Source organism: Odocoileus virginianus, chromosome 25, assembly GCF_023699985.2.
Source record: "Odocoileus virginianus isolate 20LAN1187 ecotype Illinois chromosome 25, Ovbor_1.2, whole genome shotgun sequence".
Taxonomy (NCBI): domain Eukaryota; kingdom Metazoa; phylum Chordata; class Mammalia; order Artiodactyla; family Cervidae; genus Odocoileus; species Odocoileus virginianus.
The window spans coordinates 6,180,690-6,201,658 of NC_069698.1; the positions used below are offsets into that span (position 1 = coordinate 6,180,690).

Genomic DNA, 20,969 nt, shown 5'->3' on the forward strand with positions numbered 1-20,969 from the left:
AGATTGATTCATATTCCTTGTAAATTGGTGCAGTCACTATGGAAAACACAATGGGGGTGCCTTAAACTAAAAATAGAGTTGCCGTATGATCCAGCAATTCTCCTCCTGGGCATATATCCAGAGAAAACCATAAATCAAAAAGATACATGTACCCCAGTGTTCCTTGCAGCACTGTTTAAAATAGCCAAGACATGGAAGCAATCTAAATGTTCATCAATAGATGAATGGATGAAAAAGATCTGGTGTATAGACATAATGGAATACTACTCAGTCATGAAAAAAGAATGAAACTGCCATTTGCAGTAACATGAATGGACCTAGAAATTGTCATATTAAGTGACGTGAGAAGTAGAAAGACAAATATCATATGATTTCACTTTATATGTGCAGTCTAAAATATGGCACAAATCTTATGTACAAAAACAAAAAACAAAAAAATAGACTCACAGACATAGAAAACAAACTTACGGTCATCAGAGGAGAAAGGGGGTTTGGAAAGGGATAAACTAGGAGTCTGGAATCAGCAGAGACAGACTGCCCCGTATAAAATAGATGAACACAGTGCTACTATGTAGCACAGGGAACTAGACTCAGTATCTTGTAATAAACTATGGACATAATAAGACTATGGAAAAGAATATATATAAATGAATCACTTTGCTCTACACACAACATTGTAACTCAACTATACTTCAATTAAAAAAGATTTACTTCTTACTCTTCTTAGTTGTGTTGAAAAGTTTAAAACATTTAGTCTGGGGAGTGGGTGAGATGCAGTTTTATTTCAGTCTTAATAATAGTCTTAATAATAATAATAATAGTCTTAATAATAATAATCTCTTAATAATAATAGTCTCTGTTCCCAGGATGAGGAAATGAAAGGTGAGGCTTACATCAGCCTAGTATCCTTACTTTCTTAGGAATCAAAATGTTCCCAAAGTGAAATACAGTGTGAAGTAGGTTCCTAAACCCATCTTGGAAGGCACTACCTCAGAAGTAGAGTGAATGGAAATCATTCTTTAACTGGGTGTGAGTCTCATTTCTAGGGCCACTGTTTATATTCTTTATGTCTTGCTTTTCTCTTTATGGTGAATTTGTTTCATCTCGTAAAGATTACAAAGCACATATCCTAGCTTTTAAATGTGAGAATTGAATTGTTAATAGTTCTTGGATAAAAATGTTGTCTCCTACTTCTACCAGAGGCGGTGCATTCTCAGAAACTTTGGAACTCCCTGGTATGAAGTGTTTTCACTCATTCCACACCTACAGCTTTTTATTTCCTCCTTGATTTATGTCACAGCTGTTTCTTGAATTGAGAAAACGCAAGGACTACATGCGATGTAATTAAATTGCACTCTGTGTGTGTATCTCCTGCGTTTAGTGGAGGCTACGGACCAAGTCTCTTGATGTACTTTTTATTCATTTTTCAAACTCCTCACCTCAAGGCGGCGGCTGCCGTGAGCTGAGGGGCTGGTGCGCTGCTGCCTGTGTTGTCAATATCGTCCTGTCTTTTCTCCCCATGCTCTCAGCTGCTCAGCCTCATCTGACTCTTTGTGACTCCATGGAATGTGGCTCACCAGGCTCCTCTGTCCGTAGTATTTTCCAGGCAAGAATACTGGAGTGGGTTGCAATTTCCTTTGACCCTCCTATGTGATAAATTCAGTGAGGGTAGGATTGTGTCATCCTGCATCAACTCTTGTGCACTTTCCGTATCTGATGCTGCCTGTAGCCACTCAAGGTGCTCAGACTTGCTCATAAGCAGTGATGCTCTGTCACTCCACTCACATTCTGCGCAGCAGTGTGGCTGAGAAATCCATTCATGTTATTTTAAAGAAAGCTTTTACATGGTTGAATCCAGGATAGAAGAAGCACTGCTTCTTGAGTGATATTATTGACATTGCTGATGTGTTTATTATACTTGTTTTATTGGCGTACACTTGATTTACAATGTTGTGTTAATTTTAGGTGTACAGCAAAGTGTTTCAGTCGTATATATACATGAATCCACTCTTTTTTAGAGTTTTTTCCCATATAGGCCATTACAGGATATTGAGCAGAATTCCCTCTGCTCTAAAGTAGGTCCTTACTAGTTATCTATTTTATATATAGTAATATGTATGTGTCTATCACAATCTTCCGTTTTATCCCCTTCTTACCGCTGGTGGCCGTAAATTTGTTTTTTGTATCTGTAATCTGTTTCTGTTTTGTGGGTAAGTTCATTTGTAGCCTTTTCAAAGGTTGCCAACGTAGATAGTTTTCTTTATCATCTCTGCCCTCTCCTTTGTCTTTATTCCTCTCTCCCTCCCTCTGCTTCAAGACTTCTTTAATATATCAACATCTTTACTGGTTTGTGCAGTATTGACATCTAGAAGCTACTTTTTGGTTACCTGGTATATCAGAATACTTTGATTTTAACATTATTTCTTAAAAACAAAATCTCACACTGAACAAATTTTAAAAATGGCTTGGGGATTCCTACTATATGGATTTCCCTGGTGGCTCAGAAGGTGAAGCGTCTGCCTACAATGCAGGAGACCCGAATTTAATCCCTGGGTCGGGAAGATCTTCTGGAGAAGGAAATGGCATCCCACTTCAGTATTCTTGCCTGGAAATTGCCATGGACGGAGGAGCCTTGTAGGCTACAGTCCACAGGGTTGCAAAGAGTTGGACACAACTGAGCAACTTCACTTTGGCGGTGGCAGAAAAAGATGACTTAACTTGTGATGGTTAGTGGGAGGTTATGTGGTAGTAATGAGTCAAAGTATCTCTTCTATTCAAAGTCAGAGTGTGGCAGAATTTCTTGTAAAGTTATGTTTAAGATTATTGAGTCTTTTTTGTTGTTGCTGTTCACTCACTCATTTGTGTCCAACTCTTTGCAACCCCATAAACTGTCCTCCACTATCTTCCAGAGTTTGCTCAAACTCATGTCCATTGAGTCGATGATGCAACCATCTCATCGTCTGTTGCCCCCTTCTCATCCTATCCTCAATCTTTCCCAGAATCAGGGTCTTTACCAATGAGTCAGCTCTTCGCATCAGGTGACTAGAGTGTTGGAGTTTCAGCTTCAGCATCAGTCCTTCCAATGAATATTCAGGGTTGATTTCCTTTAGCAATGACTGGTTTGATCTCCTTGGAGTCCAGGAGACTCTCAAGGGTCTTCTCCAACACCATAATCCAAAAGCATCAATTCTTTGATGCTCAGCCTTCTTTGTTATCCAACTTTCACATCTGTATGTGACTACTGGGAAAACCATAGCTTTGACTATATGGACCTTTGTTGGCAAAGCAATGTCTCTGGTTTTAAATATGTTGTCTAGGTTTTCTTCCAAGGAGTAAGCGTCTTTTAATTTCATGGCTGCAGTCACCATCCACAGTGATTTTGGAGCCCAAGAAAATAGAATCTGTCACTGTTGCCATTTTCCCCCATCTATTTGTGGTAAAATGATGGGACTGGATGCCCAGGTCCAGTCAGATAAATATTATTTCCTTAATTGTTTAGTGAAAAAGATACATATTTTCAATTAGGATGCTCCAAATCCTTTATTAAGTAGTCATCACTTTCGGTCATATGATGAGCGGCAGTCAGGTGTGCTTAGGGAAAATTGGCAGGGTATGGAAAAAAATATCCTAATAGGAAAGAAAATTCATCTACACTATGGAAAATTCATTCCCACTATGTCTAGATGATTGGAGGGGACTGTGTTCTTGGATTTCAGTTTCAGACTTGGAAGTTATTTACTTTTAAATTGGTATCTAAAAGTGCATAGCGGAGTGGGGAATTAAAGCTTATAATGTAAAGCAAAATATAGTAAACAAACTCCCACACAGTCATATAAAAGACAAACTTATTTGTTGTGACAGTAAATTTAAATGACATCAGCCGAATTAGCTGTAAGTTATTTTCATTTCTTTGTGTGGATTGCAACCTCAGTAAATCAATCTTTCAGATAAAGGATTTCCAGAATAATCATTTACCATGTGTATGATATGCATTTTTAAAAAAATTAGTTAGAAAATATATCTTCTGGTGTATGTGAAAAATAAGGTAACAGAAAACTTGAATTCGCATGTTTTTAAGAACTTGAATTTCCATTTCTTTAAAAATTAAAGGCAAAAGAGATTTTTTCCATTGCCTTAGTTTGTACAAAAAGTCAAATAGAAATGTAATCTTCTTGTAGGAAGAAGAAAATTGAACTATACACACAGTTTATAATTTAACAGTGATTGGTTGTATAAGTAGTAGTGATAACTAGGGCTTCTAGACTGAAAATTATAAAGTATTACTATTTCTGTTTTAAAGCTTAGTGCCTACGTAGCCAGTGGATCAAATATCCAAGATGGATAATCACTGGTATTGTGCTTCAGGCTTTAGATCTAACAAATAAAAATGAAAAACATTTGGATATGATTAAAGAACAAAGAAAGAAGGGGATGGATGGAAAGCAACCAATTCAGAAAATAAGGAACAGTTGGTCTACCCTAATTACAGCCATCCTGATTTTCCTTTTTTGTTCTGTATGTATCAATTGGAAGTTTGGTCAAAAATTAACTCTTTTGCCTAATTACAGAAATAAATTCGTTGCAGCTTTTCAAAAGTGACTTTTATGTTTTTCCTTAAACTCAAATTTCAAACGACAGTCGCAGTTTGTACTGGCTGCATTGGCCACAATTCTTTCCCTTGATAAAGTTCATCAGTTCGCTTTTCATTTCCGAAGACTGAATCTCTTATATCTGCCATCATCTAAATGAGGATGTGTTGACATAAATGGGAAGAACAAAGATTCAACTAATTAAGGGAGTTTTACCTTTGAATTAGGCTGAGTTGTACGGAAGTGTGGCTGAATCTAAGAAGATGGTGAAACATTTTGCATAACCCAAGCATAATGATTTTGCAGATTGTTTATTGTTGCCAATCAAGCACTAAAATAAGGCCCAAGTTCTGACCCTCGTAAATTTCTTTCTCATAATTCTTCTCATAAATAATAAAGGATGTGGACTTCTTGGTTTTTCAGTAGAGATGAACTTTTTGAGATGTCAGTTACTTTATTGCTTTCTTCTTTCCTGCTTTTCCCACTTGCCATCACAAGTACTTTTATTTATTCTGTGTTCATCTTATATGGGATACATGCTTCTTTTCATTAACTACTGAGAGGTGCATACTATATAATCTCTTTGGTATGTAGCATGTCTTTTTGTTTGTTATTTGAGAGTCATTAAATGCAGGTACATGCGTAAAAATGAGGCTAATAGCCACAAAGTTCAATGTCAAACTCCTTCTGAAACTTTGTATGGCATTATATGCATTGCAGATCTGATGGCTTTCTCTATTTGTCCTTTGTATTTACTTGCCTCCTACCTGCCCTTGACCCCTCAACACATACACAAAAGCAGCTGAGGCTTCAAAAGGAAAGATGTATGTGCCTATTGTGTTCTGATGATTCTGAATAAGCAGGAATATAAAGAGGCAAGGTCAGCTGAAAACTGAGAAGTTCTTTTGTATTTTATCTTTCAGTTGCTTCCTTACTATTGGCAGTAACAGTGTGGGGCTGATTAACAAAATATATGTTGTAAACCTATGAAAAGCTTGGAAGGAATGTAGATGATACTGTTATTTTAAAGTCTGAATCATGATTTGAACCATGCTGTAAATCACATCAAAACCCCCAGAACTTAACATGGAAGTTAGAAGAGACAACACTTACATTTCCCTCCCTCTAAACCATTTTTTCCATACCATAACTTTTTCTTGCTAAAAACAGAGACTTGATCATTTCCTTAATCTTTTAGTCCACTTTGGCTCCCCATTCCTCATCACAGTAGTTTTTTATGGACTACCTTGGGATTACCTAGAGAGCGTCTAAAATGTGTACATATCTGAGGCTTATCATCAGAAACTGATTTTTAGATAGAAGTGGCAAATGTATCTTGATAAAATCTCTGTTCATTGGTTCAGATGCCTCTTTGTCATGTCCCATCTAAACCTTCTCATCCCATCTCAAGCCATCTGCTCCACTCACCTTCTGCTCTTCATTAGCTGTGCTAAGCCTCGATAGTATCCAAATAGTTCTGTTCCACACCTCTGTCCTTCTCTGTACACTCTTCCTACTATTCAAAATTCTCTCTTCCCTCCTATCTTTCCCCTCCTTTCCACTCTGAGTCTTTTATCTGTCGAACAACCGCTTATCTTCCTAGATTCTCTGTAAGTGACGCAACTTTCCTTATTACCCCATGTAGAAATAGTTACTCATTTTTGATTAGCATTTATATTTGATTATGAGTTCATGTTTATATTAAATGAATACATGGGTGATTAATAAAAACCCTGTTAGGAATTTAAACGTATAGTTTCTATGAACATTGTTCTTAAGGGCTTTATTGATTTGACCTAGGTTGGATAATTTCATTTTTCATGATATATATTCCCATTGAAGCTTATGTGCGTATATATTTACTCTTCTCTTCATTTTTCCCCCTTTGTGTCTACAGACGAAATCTCACAAAACTATCCCTTATCTTCAGTCACATGTTGGCAGAAATCAAAGCAATCTTTCCCAATGGACAGTTCCAGGGAGATAACTTTCGTATCACGAAAGCAGACGCTGCTGAATTCTGGAGAAAGTTTTTTGGAGACAAGTAAGTACAAATCATTTTATAATTTGGATCCATATTTGATGGATCCAAATATGGATCCATCATATTTGTCTCCAGCTCCAAATGGTATAGATTTTACCTGAATATTTCTAGAATGTTCTTCAATGTTTTCGATAAGTGCTTTTTGATTGCTTTTTTTTCCCTGTTTAGCCACCAAAAATATACCTTAGTAACTGAATAATCTTGTTATTACCAAGTAGATATTGTATGATATGTATTTATTTGATGGGCATTCATTGAATGAAATAGTTTGCTCTAAGAAGCAGAGGTATGTAAGATACAGTATACACGAGAAGCTCATAGCTTTATAATTCAGTGCACACATAAAACACATTTACAAAATAAAAGAAAAGGAAAGATACTTTTAAAAATGGCATAAATAAATTGTTCTGACAATTCAGAGAGGGCAACAGTTGCTTCAGGATTGCAGCTGTCGGAGACTACTTGCTAGAGGAGGTGGAGCATACACTTGATGAAGATGATGAAGATCTGAAATTGGAGAGAGGCCTTTAGCCCTGGGATTCAGGTTTTCTTTGTGTCACTGCGCAGAAAGTAAACATGTATAAGCAAGATACAGAAAAGAGGGTAATGTTATCGCTGAGTTGCATTATCTCACAAAATAGCTAAAGGCATTTTCCTTTAGGTATTTTCTATCCAGACACAAGCTCAGGTGAGCTTGGTAAATAATAGGAATTAAATATCTGAAGTCTGCATAACTTAAGTAAAACTTGCAAAAGTTTTATCAGGAGTCTCTTGGTAAGATGATCAGGACATGAGCATCAGGAGGCAGATGGTTTCTTTAGTAACCTTTTAAAGGTCCTTCAATATGTCTTGAGTGTAGGCAGAACCCTAGCTTAGAGTTAAAAGTGGTTGCTTACACTCAGACTGTTGTTTTCTTTTTGTAGTTAAATTCTGTGTTTATACATTAGCTGATGAAATAAGACATAAAACATTGGAATACACGACTGTAAACAATCTGAGCCCTCTGACACTGATGGATTAACTGTAACATTAGGTTTCCCTTATTTTTCTTCATGAAGTGCTGTTTGTCCATAAGCTGTATGTGATTAGGGCACATACAGAGCAGTGCACATTTGATTAGATAGACATTTTTCTTTTAACTTTAGAAATATTAAAGCCTTTTTCCCACTTCTTAGATAAAAAGTATTCTGAGTATTTTTAAGCACTACTAGAGGTGATACTATTACTACTTTTAACCCTGAAATTCTGTATTCCAGAGATCTAGCTTATGTGTAATGCTCCTATATCCATTCACAAATGAGGACTTAAAAGAAGAAAACATTCATTCTCCTCTGAATTAGCCTAACATCCAAGAGTGTACTAATTAAATATTTGTGAATAGTAGAAAGCAGAAAGGGATTGCAGAGCTCTGAAAGAAAGAAATGAGGACTTCTTGAAGTTACAGCTCATATATTAATAGCCTAATGCAAACAGTTGGTAACCTTCAACATAAACTATCTTAAGATTTTAAGAAAATCTATCAGATGAATTACTTGTGGTATTTCTTTTTGAAAACTGAAAATTCTGGTGAGTTATAAAGTTGTTTGCTAGTCAAAAGGCCAGTGACAAATGGAACGATTGCTCACGTTTTTCAAGAGAGGAGTTTGTTTTGCCAGCACCTCAAGCCACAGAGAACTATGCATCTGAGGCATCTGTGCTTCCCTTTATTCGCAGCCATAGACATCAGGGGGTTGGGGTTTCTGTGCAGCTGCTGTGCGGGCGAGTCACCGCTAAATCCAACGGGGGTCTTGAAAAGCTGATGGAACGTGCTCCCTGCCTCCCCAGATCCTTTACCTTTGTCTCCTCCTATCTTTGCTTACTTGAAAAAGCTTCTTAATTTGTCTTTAAGATTTTTACTTTTGGGATGAGAGCCAAACTTAAAGCTTCTTCTCTAATGCAGACATATTTCTGTAGTAATCAGAATTATGGTTCTTTTATTAGACCATTGGAGAAACGATCTTTGTATTCTCTATGGGTTTTCACCTTATAGTTCCATGGTATTTTATTGAATGAATGGACGAATGAATGATGTAGCATTTTAAAAGGTCGAATCCTTTTATCTTTTTTATACTCTAACACTAGTCTGCATTTTTGCATAACTGGGTTCTCATTCAGAAGTATTCCTGTTATTCATCTACATGTTGAGGGCATGTGACGATGCTTTCATTTGACCTAACTAATGCCTTTAAACCTGAATGTATTATTGTTTCATAAAACAGAACTATTGAATGGTTAGTTCTAAAAACAGCCAAACTTATTATGATTTTTATAAACCAACTTTTAACTTAAGGAGTATTATTGTGACATTTTCCCCAAAAGGGAAATAAGAAAAAGTCAATAAGAACACAATATTCAGATGGAGTTAAAATTGGGAAAAAGTTATCATTCAAAGGAATTTAGGAAAATCCTAAAGGCAAATTTAGCATGCATACCTAAAAAACAGGCAGTAGACAAAAATCTTGAGGTATAATGTGCCTAACGCTTCATTTCTGTGCTTCTCAATTTTTTTGAAGTCATGGCAAGGCTGGCCTCTCTGCTCAAGACCCAAGCCCAGCTGCCAGGAGGTTCTGCCTATCAAAGTCTCGAGGGGAATCAGTAACACATCATGTGTCAGGGTAAACTGGCTGGGAAGTTCTGTAGTTGGTAGATTTGGGGAAGTCCTATAGTTGGTAGATTTTTATGTGAGGTTACTGAATGTTTTAAGAGTTGAGTTCTGCTTTTGCTTTCTTAGTCTATTGACAGGAGATAGTAGAAGTATGTAGAAAAAGAGGAGTGGCATTATTGAGTGAATGATTCTAAGTAAATTCTACTGAATGAGACCAATACCAGACTGAATCTTTACCCTCTGGGTTAGTAGTATATGATCTGGAAACTTTCAGCATGAGGCTCAAAAAATTAAGGAAAAGATTCACTACTGTGATTAGACTCCAGGTAACAGTCATTTTTCCAAAAAGCAAGTCAGGTAGCAGTTTCCAGGTTCCTCATACTAAGCTTTTCTTGATGCTGAGGTTCAGACATGTGGTTCCAACCAACTTGAAGATTTTGTCTCTGGCATAAAAGTTCCCACTGATCCCTCAGCGTTCCTCTTGCTCTTGATTTTGTCCCTTATTATCCTGGATCTTTTAGTTCTTAAATTCCCATAAGCTCTTGCTCATCTCCGCATTTATTATTTTTCATTGGTTTTTTTGAAGTTATTTGCCTGGTTGTCTTCCCATTAGATTATCAGCCCCGTGAATCAGGCTTATTTAGGCAGTGTTGGTGGTTCCCGAGGTAGTTGAACACGGTGTCTGACTTGGGGACATCCAGGAGCAGCTGTTCACTTGGTCCCGATGAGCTGTGGAGTGGCTGCGTGTGTGCGAGCGCGTGGACAGACGGTGCTTGCCTGTTCTGGAGGCGGCGTCTCAGTGTGGCTTGCAGCCAGCTCATCCATGTTCAGGTTCTGACTGCAGCGTTTACGAGTGTTATCCCTTTGGACAAGCTGCTTGTTTTTTCCTTGCATCAGTTTCTTCATCTATAAAATGTAGATGATAATACTACAAAATGTGGATGATAATAACAAGAATACCTACTGTGTAGAGGTATTGCAAAGATTAAAAGAGCTAAAATCTACCTATCAGGCAAGTAGGACAGTGTCTGGCACATAGTAAATACTCTGTGTTGTGGAATAATTAAACAGTTTAAACCTTTAATCTTGCTCAGTGTCCCATGAATATATTTATTGTTAATTCTACAAATAATAAAATTAATATTCAACTTTACGTGACAGAGATGCCATGGTCTCTAGAACTCTAAAAGCAGAAATCCAGAAGAAGTTAATAAAAGTTTTCTAAAATTGTGTATCTGCTATGTAAAAGTGGGGTAGAATATAAGAAACTGTCCTGCTGACCATGTGGGAAAAAAAATGCTCTGTTTAAAATTCAGTTCATTACATCTACCTTTGATTTCCTGAGGAAGTTGTAGGGACCTTTTGGTTTCCTGTGTTTTCTTTTCACTTTTAATTAGAAACAAATATGCCATGAAATACATTTTTTAGCATATTAACTAGATCAGTTTTCCCTCTAATCAAAGGAGAGTCAACTTAGTCATATTTAATTAAATAATGCATGATAGAAATGAAGAACTCTTACAAGGAGAAAAAATAAACTGAAATATTAGCTCTTTTTAAAAAAGAGTTATTAAAAAAAAACCTCAAAGAGCTTCTATTTAATATTTCTGTTATTTTGTCACCTCCTATTGTTGTCTATTTTAAAACAGCCAAGTATCTTTATATTGTAAGGAAGATAAAATGACAGGGCTATTTTGTTCAATTCATTGCAACAGGATCCCAGATAGAAAAAGCAAATAACATGTGAAATTATAGTTTTCTACCTCTAAGCAGTATGTATTCAATTTGGGGGATACAGTATATACAAAGATGATAAATAACATAAAATCAGTTCTGTCCCACTACAGAAGTGCTTAAGGAATGTCCCAAATAGTGAACTGTTTACTGGGGTGATCAGAGTTGTTTACCCGGGCTCCATGGAGGAGCTGGTTTTTTGTATGAGTTGCACGTGTGTTAATAAGGAGGAGGCAGAGGAGAATGCTCTGCGGGGTATGAAATTTTCATGGTGTCTGCTGTCTTTCCAAAGAAAGATGCGGAGTAACTTGAAGTTTCCATAAATGGCATTTTTATTGTTGTTTTCTTTTACCTTCTTTTCCTCACTATGAACTCCTCAGTAAGTGACGTTTACTTCAGTGAAGTCACCATGAACCAAGTTCTGGTTCTTAACCTTAAAGCATGGGTTTCAGTAGGTTTCATCCTGAGTATATCTATAGACTGGTATATGTTACTGAGCTCACAGACTGATCTCTAATACAGAATGATGCTTTGATTAATTTACAATGATCAATGCTACTGTAAAGCAGATGGGAATGCTCTCATCACCTCATATAAATTATATGTGGAGCCATATCATATCCAGAACATTCTTTGGTGAACATGGAATCTAAATATGGGGTGGTATTGTAGAAACTCCCCTGACTCAAGGTCCAAAGTCCTTAAAATTGTCACTCTCTTGGACTGTACTTTGAAAGCTCCGTTTTTTTTTGCCCCTTTGGACTTTTCTCTTTTTTCCATAGACAAAGTTACACCTTTTTAAAATTGAAGTATGTTTTCTTTTTAATTGAAGTGTAGTTGATTTACAGTGTTTTATTTCAAGAGTACAGCACAGTGATTCAGTTATACATACATATGTATCTTTTTACAGATTTTTTCCCTTGTAGGTTGTTATGAAATACTGTATAGTTTTCTGTGCTATGCAGTAGATACTTGTTGTTTATCTAAATTATAGATAATAATGTATACATGTTAATCCCAGACTCCTAATTTATCTCCCCCCTTTCCCATCTGGTAACTGTAAGTTTGTGTTCTATGTGTGAGGGTCTGTCTCTGTTGTATAAGTTCATTTGCATCAGTTTTTTAGATTCCACATATCAGTGATACCATGTTATTTCTCTTTATGGCTTACCTAGTATGATAATCTCTAAATCTATCCATGTTGCTGTAAAATGGCATTATTTCATTCTTTTCCATGGCTAAGTAATACTCCACTGCATCAATATACCACATCTTCTTTATCCATTCAGCCTTTGACGTACATAGGTTGTTTCCATGCCTTGGTTGGGCTCCCCTGGTGGCTCAGTGGTAAAGAACCTGCCTGCAATGCAGGAGACCCTGGTTCAATCCCTGGGTCAGGAAGATCCCCTGGAGAAGGCAGTGGCAAACCACACCAGTGTTCTTGCCTGGGGAATTCCATGGACAGACTGGCAGGAGTCCATAGGGTCACAAAGAGTTGAACAGAAGTGAAAGTTGCTCAGTCATGTCCGACTCTGCGACCTCATGGACTGTACAGTCCATGGAGTTCTCCAGGCCAGACTACTGGAGTGGCTTGCCATTCCCTTCTCCAAGGGAGCTTCCCAACCCAGGGATCAAACCCAGGTCTCCCGCATTGCAGGCAGATTCTTTCCCATTGAGCCACAATGCCCCCTCCAGTTCACTGCAGTCCTTACCTGGACCTCTTTACTTATTTACATTATCTGCCTAGTTTCCAGATTTGAATTTGTTATGTCTAAAAACTGTGTGAAGCCATTGGACTTGTTGATAGAGACCAGGGAGAATGCAGAGGACAGATTCTCAAAGAATTCTGATGAATGACCTATGCACCAGGGAAATTTAAGGAAGTGGAGGCATCACCAGAAAAGTAGACTTAAAACCTGGAGAGTATGGAATTATAGATGCTAAAGGAAGGTAGGATTTAAGGAAAGAAAGAGGGAGATTAACCAGATGATAGTACTGCAAATGAACTAGATGAAGCCTAAAAAGTTTTCATCAGATGTAGGGACAACAAGGCACTTGTAACTCAATTTATTTTCCCTTTTTAATATTCTGCAAGTCTCCTTTGTAAACAGAATCTTAATGGGCTCAGCTTGTTGTACTGAACAGGCACAGTGGATTTTGCTATGCACTCAGTAGGTAGACTAATGGATCTGGCCTCCTTTTAATACCATGACTGCTGGTGAATTACATCTAGCAGCCTTAAGAGGGAGAGTCTGAAAATAACTTCTTTATTTTGAAGTTCCTGAGATCCCCTTGGGCTTCCTTGGGGGCTCAGCTGGTGAACAATCCACCTGCAGTACTGGAGACTTGGGTTCAATCCCTGGGTTGGGGAAGATCCCCTGGAGAAGGGAAAGGCTACCCACTCCAGTATTCTGGCCTGGAGAATTCCACGGATAGTCAGTCCATGGGATTGCCGAGAGTCAGACATGACTGAGCTCCCCTTGGCCTCTAAAGTTAAACCTGTTAGTATCCAGATTTGGGCTAGTTATTTTACTTCTCCATCTTGAGAAGTATTTTGTTTTTAGGTTTGTTTTATTTTTTTTGGCATTTCTGCCAAATGAGAAAAGTTTGGTGAGGCCATTAATGTTTCTTGAATAATTCTGAGTATTAAGCCTATCATTATAAACTTCAAAAATTGTATTTCTAAACTATCATTTAAAAAAGTTCTGTGCACAGCCCCCCCTTTTTTTTTTAAAACAACAACAACAAAAAAACAGACTTCACATTTCTGCATCTCTTAGTTATACTCACCTGAAGTTTGATTTAATTAAAATCGTTTTTAAGTCACTTATATTCTTGTCCTCAGAAGTTTTTATATTGTATTTGGAGAAAGAATCATTTTCTTAATGAATTATTTAATAATGTGTTCCTGGAATCGAAAAGGTCCTGGTTCTTGGTCCCTCTGCACATGTACTCCTTTCTCTGTGGGATGGTTCTGCCTTGATGGGCGAAGAGAGACGTTTTCTCCTTCTGAAGCAAAGAGCATGTTTGCTTACAACCTTGTAACTTAAAAATAGTATTTCTTTGCAGATCCAGGGACAAGTATACTTAGTGACCATTATACAGTATTTGGGCTCCCTGAAACCTAGGTTCCTCTTCAGTTACAAAAGTCACTTTGTGAATAGGTGTCACTGCTCTTTGCATCATCCGGTGGGAATTAGAGCTCAAGGAGCAATTTCAAGAAAATGCTGGTATGCTGGCCACTGCTTCCTGTGAGCAGCAAAGTCTGTTGACTCTGACGCTCCGACCCACAAATCCTGTATCTTCTGCCAGCATCCATGTGACTGTGATAGGCTAACTTGTTAGCATGCAAATAAGGTAGAATCTGACTCTTTACAGTTCTTTAGAACCATGTGGAGAAATTGTGACTTAAAAGCAAAGTAAAGAAAGCTTTATAAAATAATTAGATTTATTTTTCATTAATAGATTGCTAATGCTTCATCTCCTGTTTTCCTTATTCTGAATGTTGATTACAGTAGGAAATGACAATAATAGGTTTTCTGTGTAATTTTGTTCTTGCCTTGTTTATCTGCAGTCATTAGTAGTTTCCCTTAAATAAAAGAAATTTTGGGGAGCCTACTTATGCACAATATTATATAAGTAGTTTCTCCTGTGAGAATTTAGAGGTGTTACTGGAAATTGTATATTTTTTTTTTTGCCTCAGTTTACCTTATATATCTAGCATACTTAACCCATTGCTTGTTAATGGAATTGACCTATGTAGAGAGATTTTGGGGGAATTTTGTCTTATTATTACCCAGAAAAAACATCTACTTCTGCTTTATTGACTACACCAAAGCCTTTGACTGTGGATCACAGCAAACTGTGGAAAATTCTGAAAGAGATGGGAATACCAGAGCCCCTGACCTGTCTCTGAGAACTCTGTATGCAGGTCAAGAAGCAACAGTTAGAACCGGACATGGAACAACGGACTGGCTCTAAATTGGGAAAGGAGTACATCAAGGCTGTATATTGTCACCCTGGTTATCTAACTTATATGCAGAGGACATCATGTGAAATGCCGGACTGGATAAAACACACACCGGAATCAGGATTGCTGGGAGAAGAATCAATAACCTCAGGTATGCAGATGACACCACACTTATGGCAGAAAGTGAAGAACTAAAGAGCCTCTTGATGAAAGTGAAAGAGAATAGTGAAAAAGTTGGCTTAAAACTCAACATTCAGAAAACGAAGATCATGGCATCCAGTCCCATCACTTTATGGCAAATAGATGGGGAAACAATGCAAACAGTGACAGAGTTTATTTTTTGGGGCTCCATAATCACTGCAGATGGTGACTGCAGCCATGAAATGAAAACATGCTTGCTCCTTGGAAGAAACCGTCCTGAATATTCATTGGAAGGGCTGATGCTAAAGCTGAAGCGCCAATACTTCGGCCACCTGATGCAAAGAACTGACTCATTTGAAAAGACACTGATGCTGGGAAAGATTGAAGGTGGGAGGAGAAGGGAACGACAGAGGATGAGATGGCTGGATGGCATCACCGACTCAATGGACATGAGTTTGAGTAAGCTCCAGGAGTTGATAATGGACAGGGAAGCAGGCGTGCTGCAGTCCATGGGGTCACAGAGTCAGACGTGACTGAGTGACTGGACTGAACTGAACTTTGTCTTCTTACAGACTTTTAAATTTGTTTGTAGGACAGGCCAGACTGTTAATGCTAAAGAGAAGATCTTTGGTCGGACTTTTTAATTTTATGGTATATAATTTACTAACTTTTAAAGTCTGACCTTAATAGATCAGAGGCACCTTGCTATGATCTATGAACTGTGTTATCTCATGTGCATTATGAACCTACCAAGTATCATTGAACATGTACAGCAGATATTCTGAAGAAGAGTCTTGCTTTACAAAGGAAAGAGCCAGTACCCAGTGTTTCAAGCCAGAATCTTTCTGATTTTCTGTGGTCAGTGGTTACTAAGTGGAAAAGTTTTATATGGAATTTTACATATTTTGTGGATTATATTTACAGTTTATCTGTCACTAATAAATTGTATTTTCAAAGTTGGGAAATAAGTCGAATTGCCAATAATAAAGGAAAACAAAATATACTTTCCTGGTTACAGTAAGTTTACTATTTATTATGTTCAAAAGTTAGATTGTGAGACTAGAAATTAGAAATCAAATCTCTCATGAGTGAGTGAGTTTAAAAAAAATCAAAGAATACTAAATAACCTACTATTTCTGCAATCTTATAAAAATGTTTGATTTTAAATTCAAGTTTCAAAACATGCACATGAGAATACTTGTCCCTTGTACATGGCAGTAATGCTTATCTATGCTGTAGACAAAATGTTACAAACTTTTATGACAATGAAAAAAAAACTATCAGAAATACCCAGCATCTTGAATCTTTCTATATGCGAGTAAGGAATTTTCACTTATGAGGAAGATAAGTTAGATCCAGTCACAAATATTCCCAGTAACCCAGGTTACCAGCCTGTCTACAATGAGTTGTAAGGCAACTATGTGACCACAGTGATTTTGATATCTTCTTTCTGTGGGTTGCTGGAAACAATTGTTTTTCTTTAGTGATGGAAGAGTAAAAGCTATAATAGCTTGTTAACCATCTGTTTTCATTTCCGTTAACAAATAGTCATTTCAGAACAAGATTGGATTTAAGGAATAACTATATACAAAGCATCAACAGACTTAGGATCATGGTACTTAATATTTTATGTAATGAAAATCCAAACATATTAAATAGCTTATGAATGTTTTCTCTTCTGAACAAAAGCAACTTAAAGTTAGTGCCACTGAACACGTCTTTGATTCAGGTGAATTTTCTGAACAAAATTCAGATGAAACTGAAAATAGTAATGGGTTAATATAGATACAACAGATTTCTGCTCTGTCTAAAGTGAACATGAAATATCCCTGACTTAGGATTGATTTTAAACAACTGCTATCACACCATCATCAGTACCACAGCACCAGAACCAAAAACCAACAAACGTTCATTTGCTTGTTTATATGATGGCAGGTGCTTTGTCCATTCCTACATCTCTTACTCTATTTTCATCTTAGAATTTTAATATAAACTTTTTTTTAAGTTTAGTATATTGGCTTAGCCAAAAAGTCCATTCAGGTTTTCTGTAACGTCTTACGCTATGAAACAAAACCTGGCTTTCTTCACTCTTTATTGAATTTATGGAATTCATCCGCATTCTGGCATGTAGCAAGTCTGTTCCTTCTCCTCGCTCCATTGTGTGGCTGTGCCACAGTTTACATCATCATTTTGTGGGTGTGGATGTTGGCTTCTTCCTCCTTTGGATTATTCTCGGTAGTGCTGCTATGGACATTTTTTGTATATTTTTAAAAAACATGTACATTTCTCTGGTATGTATATCTAGGAGTGGTATTGCTGGCTCCTAGTTTATGCTTAATTTTAGCTTTATTAGCTTTTAGTAAACCACCAAAGAGTTTACCAAAATGACTTGCCACCATCATCACCTGTTTGGAGTACCCGAAGTTTCCTGTTGTTATATATCCTTCCCAACATTTTATAATATTTGTCTTTTTAAAGGGTTTAATAAGCTACTCTGGTGGGGATGAGTGGAATCTCATTTGGTTCTTAATTTGCATTTACATGATAACAGATGAAGTTGAGTACATATTTGTGTATATATTGAATATTTTGATTTTGTGTGTGTGTGACTATAAAAATTGTTTGCCCAGTTTCTGAGTAGTAAGTATTAATATTTAAAAGTTTTTATGTGTTATAGATGTGATTCTTTTATGTTTATTGCTCTCCCAGTATGTGACCTTTTCACTTTGTTAATGACATTGTTTCATGAACGCAGGTTTTTAATTTACCTTTTCCTTTATCCTTAGAACATTTGCGGTCCTGTTTAAAATTATTTGCTTGTGCCAGAGTAATGCAGATATTCTCTTCTGTTTCTTCCAAAAAACTTTACTGTTTTATCTTTTGTGCTTAGGTCTAAGGTTCATCTAAAATTGGTTTTTATATGATATTAGTTCAGGATCAAGATTTATTTTCTTCCATTTGTATACTCATTTGACCCAGCAGCGTTTATTGAAAATATCATCCATTCTCTACTACTGTTGATAGAGAGTTGTTACGTATCCAGTGTTCAGATGCGATTGCATTTGTTTCCAGAATTTGTCTTGTTCTGTTGGCTTTCCTGTGCCAATGCCATGCTGTCTCAACTACTGTAAGGACTAGGAGCTTGCCGGTGTTATTCTTATGGAAGTTTGGCCTGATTTTATTTGGCTCTTGGCATTTCCCTATGAAGTTTAGAATCAGTCTGTCAATCCCTACTATGACAATGTTTCCTGATTGGGGTTGTAATAAATCTATGAATCAATTTGCAGAGGATTGACCATACATCTTTTTCATACTGAGTCTGCCAGTCCATTAAGGCTTTATATCTCTTTCTGTCTTTTACATCTGATCATGTATGTGTGTGTGTTTATGCTGTGACTTTGCTTGTATTTTGTTAGCTTTATTCCTATTTATTTGATATTTTCAGATGCTCTTGTAAATGTTTTATTTTCTTATTATGTATGCTTATATATAGTAATACAACTGATTTTTTGTATATTGGTTTTATATTCAGCAACCATGTTGATTTCTCTTGTCATAGTTTAATCCGTAAATGTTTTTGTGTTTCTTAGATACAAAACTATTTCTTTGGCAAACACTACTTTGATTTTTGCTTTTAATTGGTTATTTCTGTGATTACAAAATATACTTCAAGCAGTTCTAGTACATCTTTTGCTCCTGTAAGCCATTAGAGAATATTAGAGATTTCTTAAAAGCCTGCATATGATCCTACCATGACCTGTTGTTTGTTGTTCAGTTGCTAAGTCATGTCTGACTCTTTGCCCCGCCATGGACTGCAGCATGCCAGCTTCTCTGTCCTTCACTGTCTTCCAGAGTTTGCTCAAACTCTTGTCCATTGGGTCGGTGATGCCATCCAACCATCTCATCCTCTGTTGTCCCCTTCTCCTGCCCTCAGTCTTTCTCAGCACCAGGGTCTTTTCCAAAGAGTCAGCTATTCACATCAGGTGGCCAAAGTACTGGAGCTTCAGCATTCATCCTTCCCATGAGTAGTCAGGGTTGATTTCCTTTAGGATTGACTGGTTTGATCTCCATGTTGTCCACGAGACTCTTGAGAGTCTTCTCCAACACCACAATTTGAAAGCATCAATTCTTTGGCTCTCAGCCTTCTTTACGGTCCAACCCTCACATCCATACATGACTGCTGGGAAAACCATAGCTTTGACTATACGTTGTCGGCTATACTTTTGACTATACTTTATCAGCAAAGTCACGTCTCTGCTTTTAAATTTGCTGTCTAGGTGTGTCATAGCTTTTCTTCCAAGGAGCAAGCTTCTTTTAATTTCATGACTGTAGTCACCATATGCAATGATTTTGGAGCCCAAGAAAATAAAACCTACCACTGTTTCCACTTTTGCCCATCTATTACCCATGAAGTGATGGGGCCAGGTGCCGTGATCTTAGCCTTTTGAATGTTGAGTTTTAAGCCAGCTCTTTTTCTCTCCTCTTTCCCCCTCGTCAGGAGACTCATTAGCTCCTTTGTAGAGTGGCATCCTCTGCATATCTGGGATTGTTGGTATTTCTCCTGACGATCTTGTTTCTATGTCTAGACATCATCAATTGAAATTTATGTGCCAGGTAGTTTTTATCGTTGAATCATAAAGGACATACCTTTTTTTTCTTTTTTGGCCGCACTGTGCAGCTTACGGGATCTCTGTTGAATCCCAGGCCCTCAGCGGTGACAACACGAAATTCTAGCCCCTGGACAGCTAGGGAGTTCCCGAGGCCATACAGTTTTAAAAATGCCATTTCCGTTTAATGACACAGCCACTTTTCTAGAACAGTACATGGTTTTTCCATATAAGTTTTATTTGTTGTAAAATATTCTAACCTATGGATGTATGTGGTATTGTTACTTCTGAACATAGTCGTTTTAATTTTTTGGTATTATGGACAACACTGTTGAAGAGACATAAATGAGGCTGCATTGCTGTGTATTTTATTTTCAACAATTTTCTTTCTCAAATCCTTAGAAGTAGGCTTTCTGAGTTAAAATGTTGTAGGTTTTTGAAACTTGCTGCCACATTGCCTTCTAGAAATGCTGTGTAAATTTTGGTTCACACCAGAAGTACACAAAAGTTCCTGTTTCCACACACCCAACCTTTGTTCAGATTCACACTTTTATGATATGGATTTTTTTTCCAAATGAGTTAAAAATAAAACCTAAATAGCTTTTATGAACTTGTGATTTAAAGGAAATGTTTTGTCTTTTTTTTCAAGTATCAGTCTCCTTACATTTTTGTCTTCTGTTCCTTATTTTGTGTTTTAAAACTCTAGGGTTTTAAAATTTATCAAGTTATTGTCTCTCCTGACATTGTGTGAATAGACTAGCTACCCCCCCCATCCTTAAATTATCGAACCATTTCTGAATAGTAGAAGGGTGTTATAGCACTCAAATACCTAGCTTCCTCCTCTGTGAAGCACTCACTTGCCCTCCATAGACAGAGTTAAATGTCACAGATTATGGTTTCATACTCTTCGGTATTGGGTAAAGATAAATAAAAGACAAATGCTGTTTGCCATGGGTAAAGATGAATAAAAGACAATTGTTGTTTTGCCATGGGTAAAGATGAATAAAAGACAATTGCTGTTTGCCAGGCCCTCCATTCCTTTTGATTCTCATAGCACATAAATGTTTTTCTATGATAGCCTTAGTCACATGGCACAACGTAAATTACCTATAAGTGTTTGCACTTATTAGACTGTGACTTTATATTTTCATTCTGAACCTAGCCAGTGCCTGACACATATACGGTCTTTCTTGGGTGAATCCCTTAACCTCTTTAAGCCCCAGTTTTCCCATCTCTATCA

The 20,969-nt window shown here is 37.1% G+C and overlaps 1 protein-coding gene across 8 annotated transcripts in view; it reads left to right on the forward strand.

Moving 5' to 3' along the window:
* CBLB (Cbl proto-oncogene B) overlaps nucleotides 1–20,969 on the forward strand; it is a 210,177-nt gene that overhangs the window by 86,034 nt on the left and 103,174 nt on the right. For all 8 annotated transcript variants that reach the window (XM_020897518.2, XM_020897522.2, XM_020897523.2 and 5 more), the window contains one exon: nucleotides 6,487–6,633. In XM_020897518.2, the coding sequence (XP_020753177.1) occupies nucleotides 6,487–6,633 (147 nt within the window). The remainder of the gene's footprint in view (nucleotides 1–6,486; nucleotides 6,634–20,969) is intronic.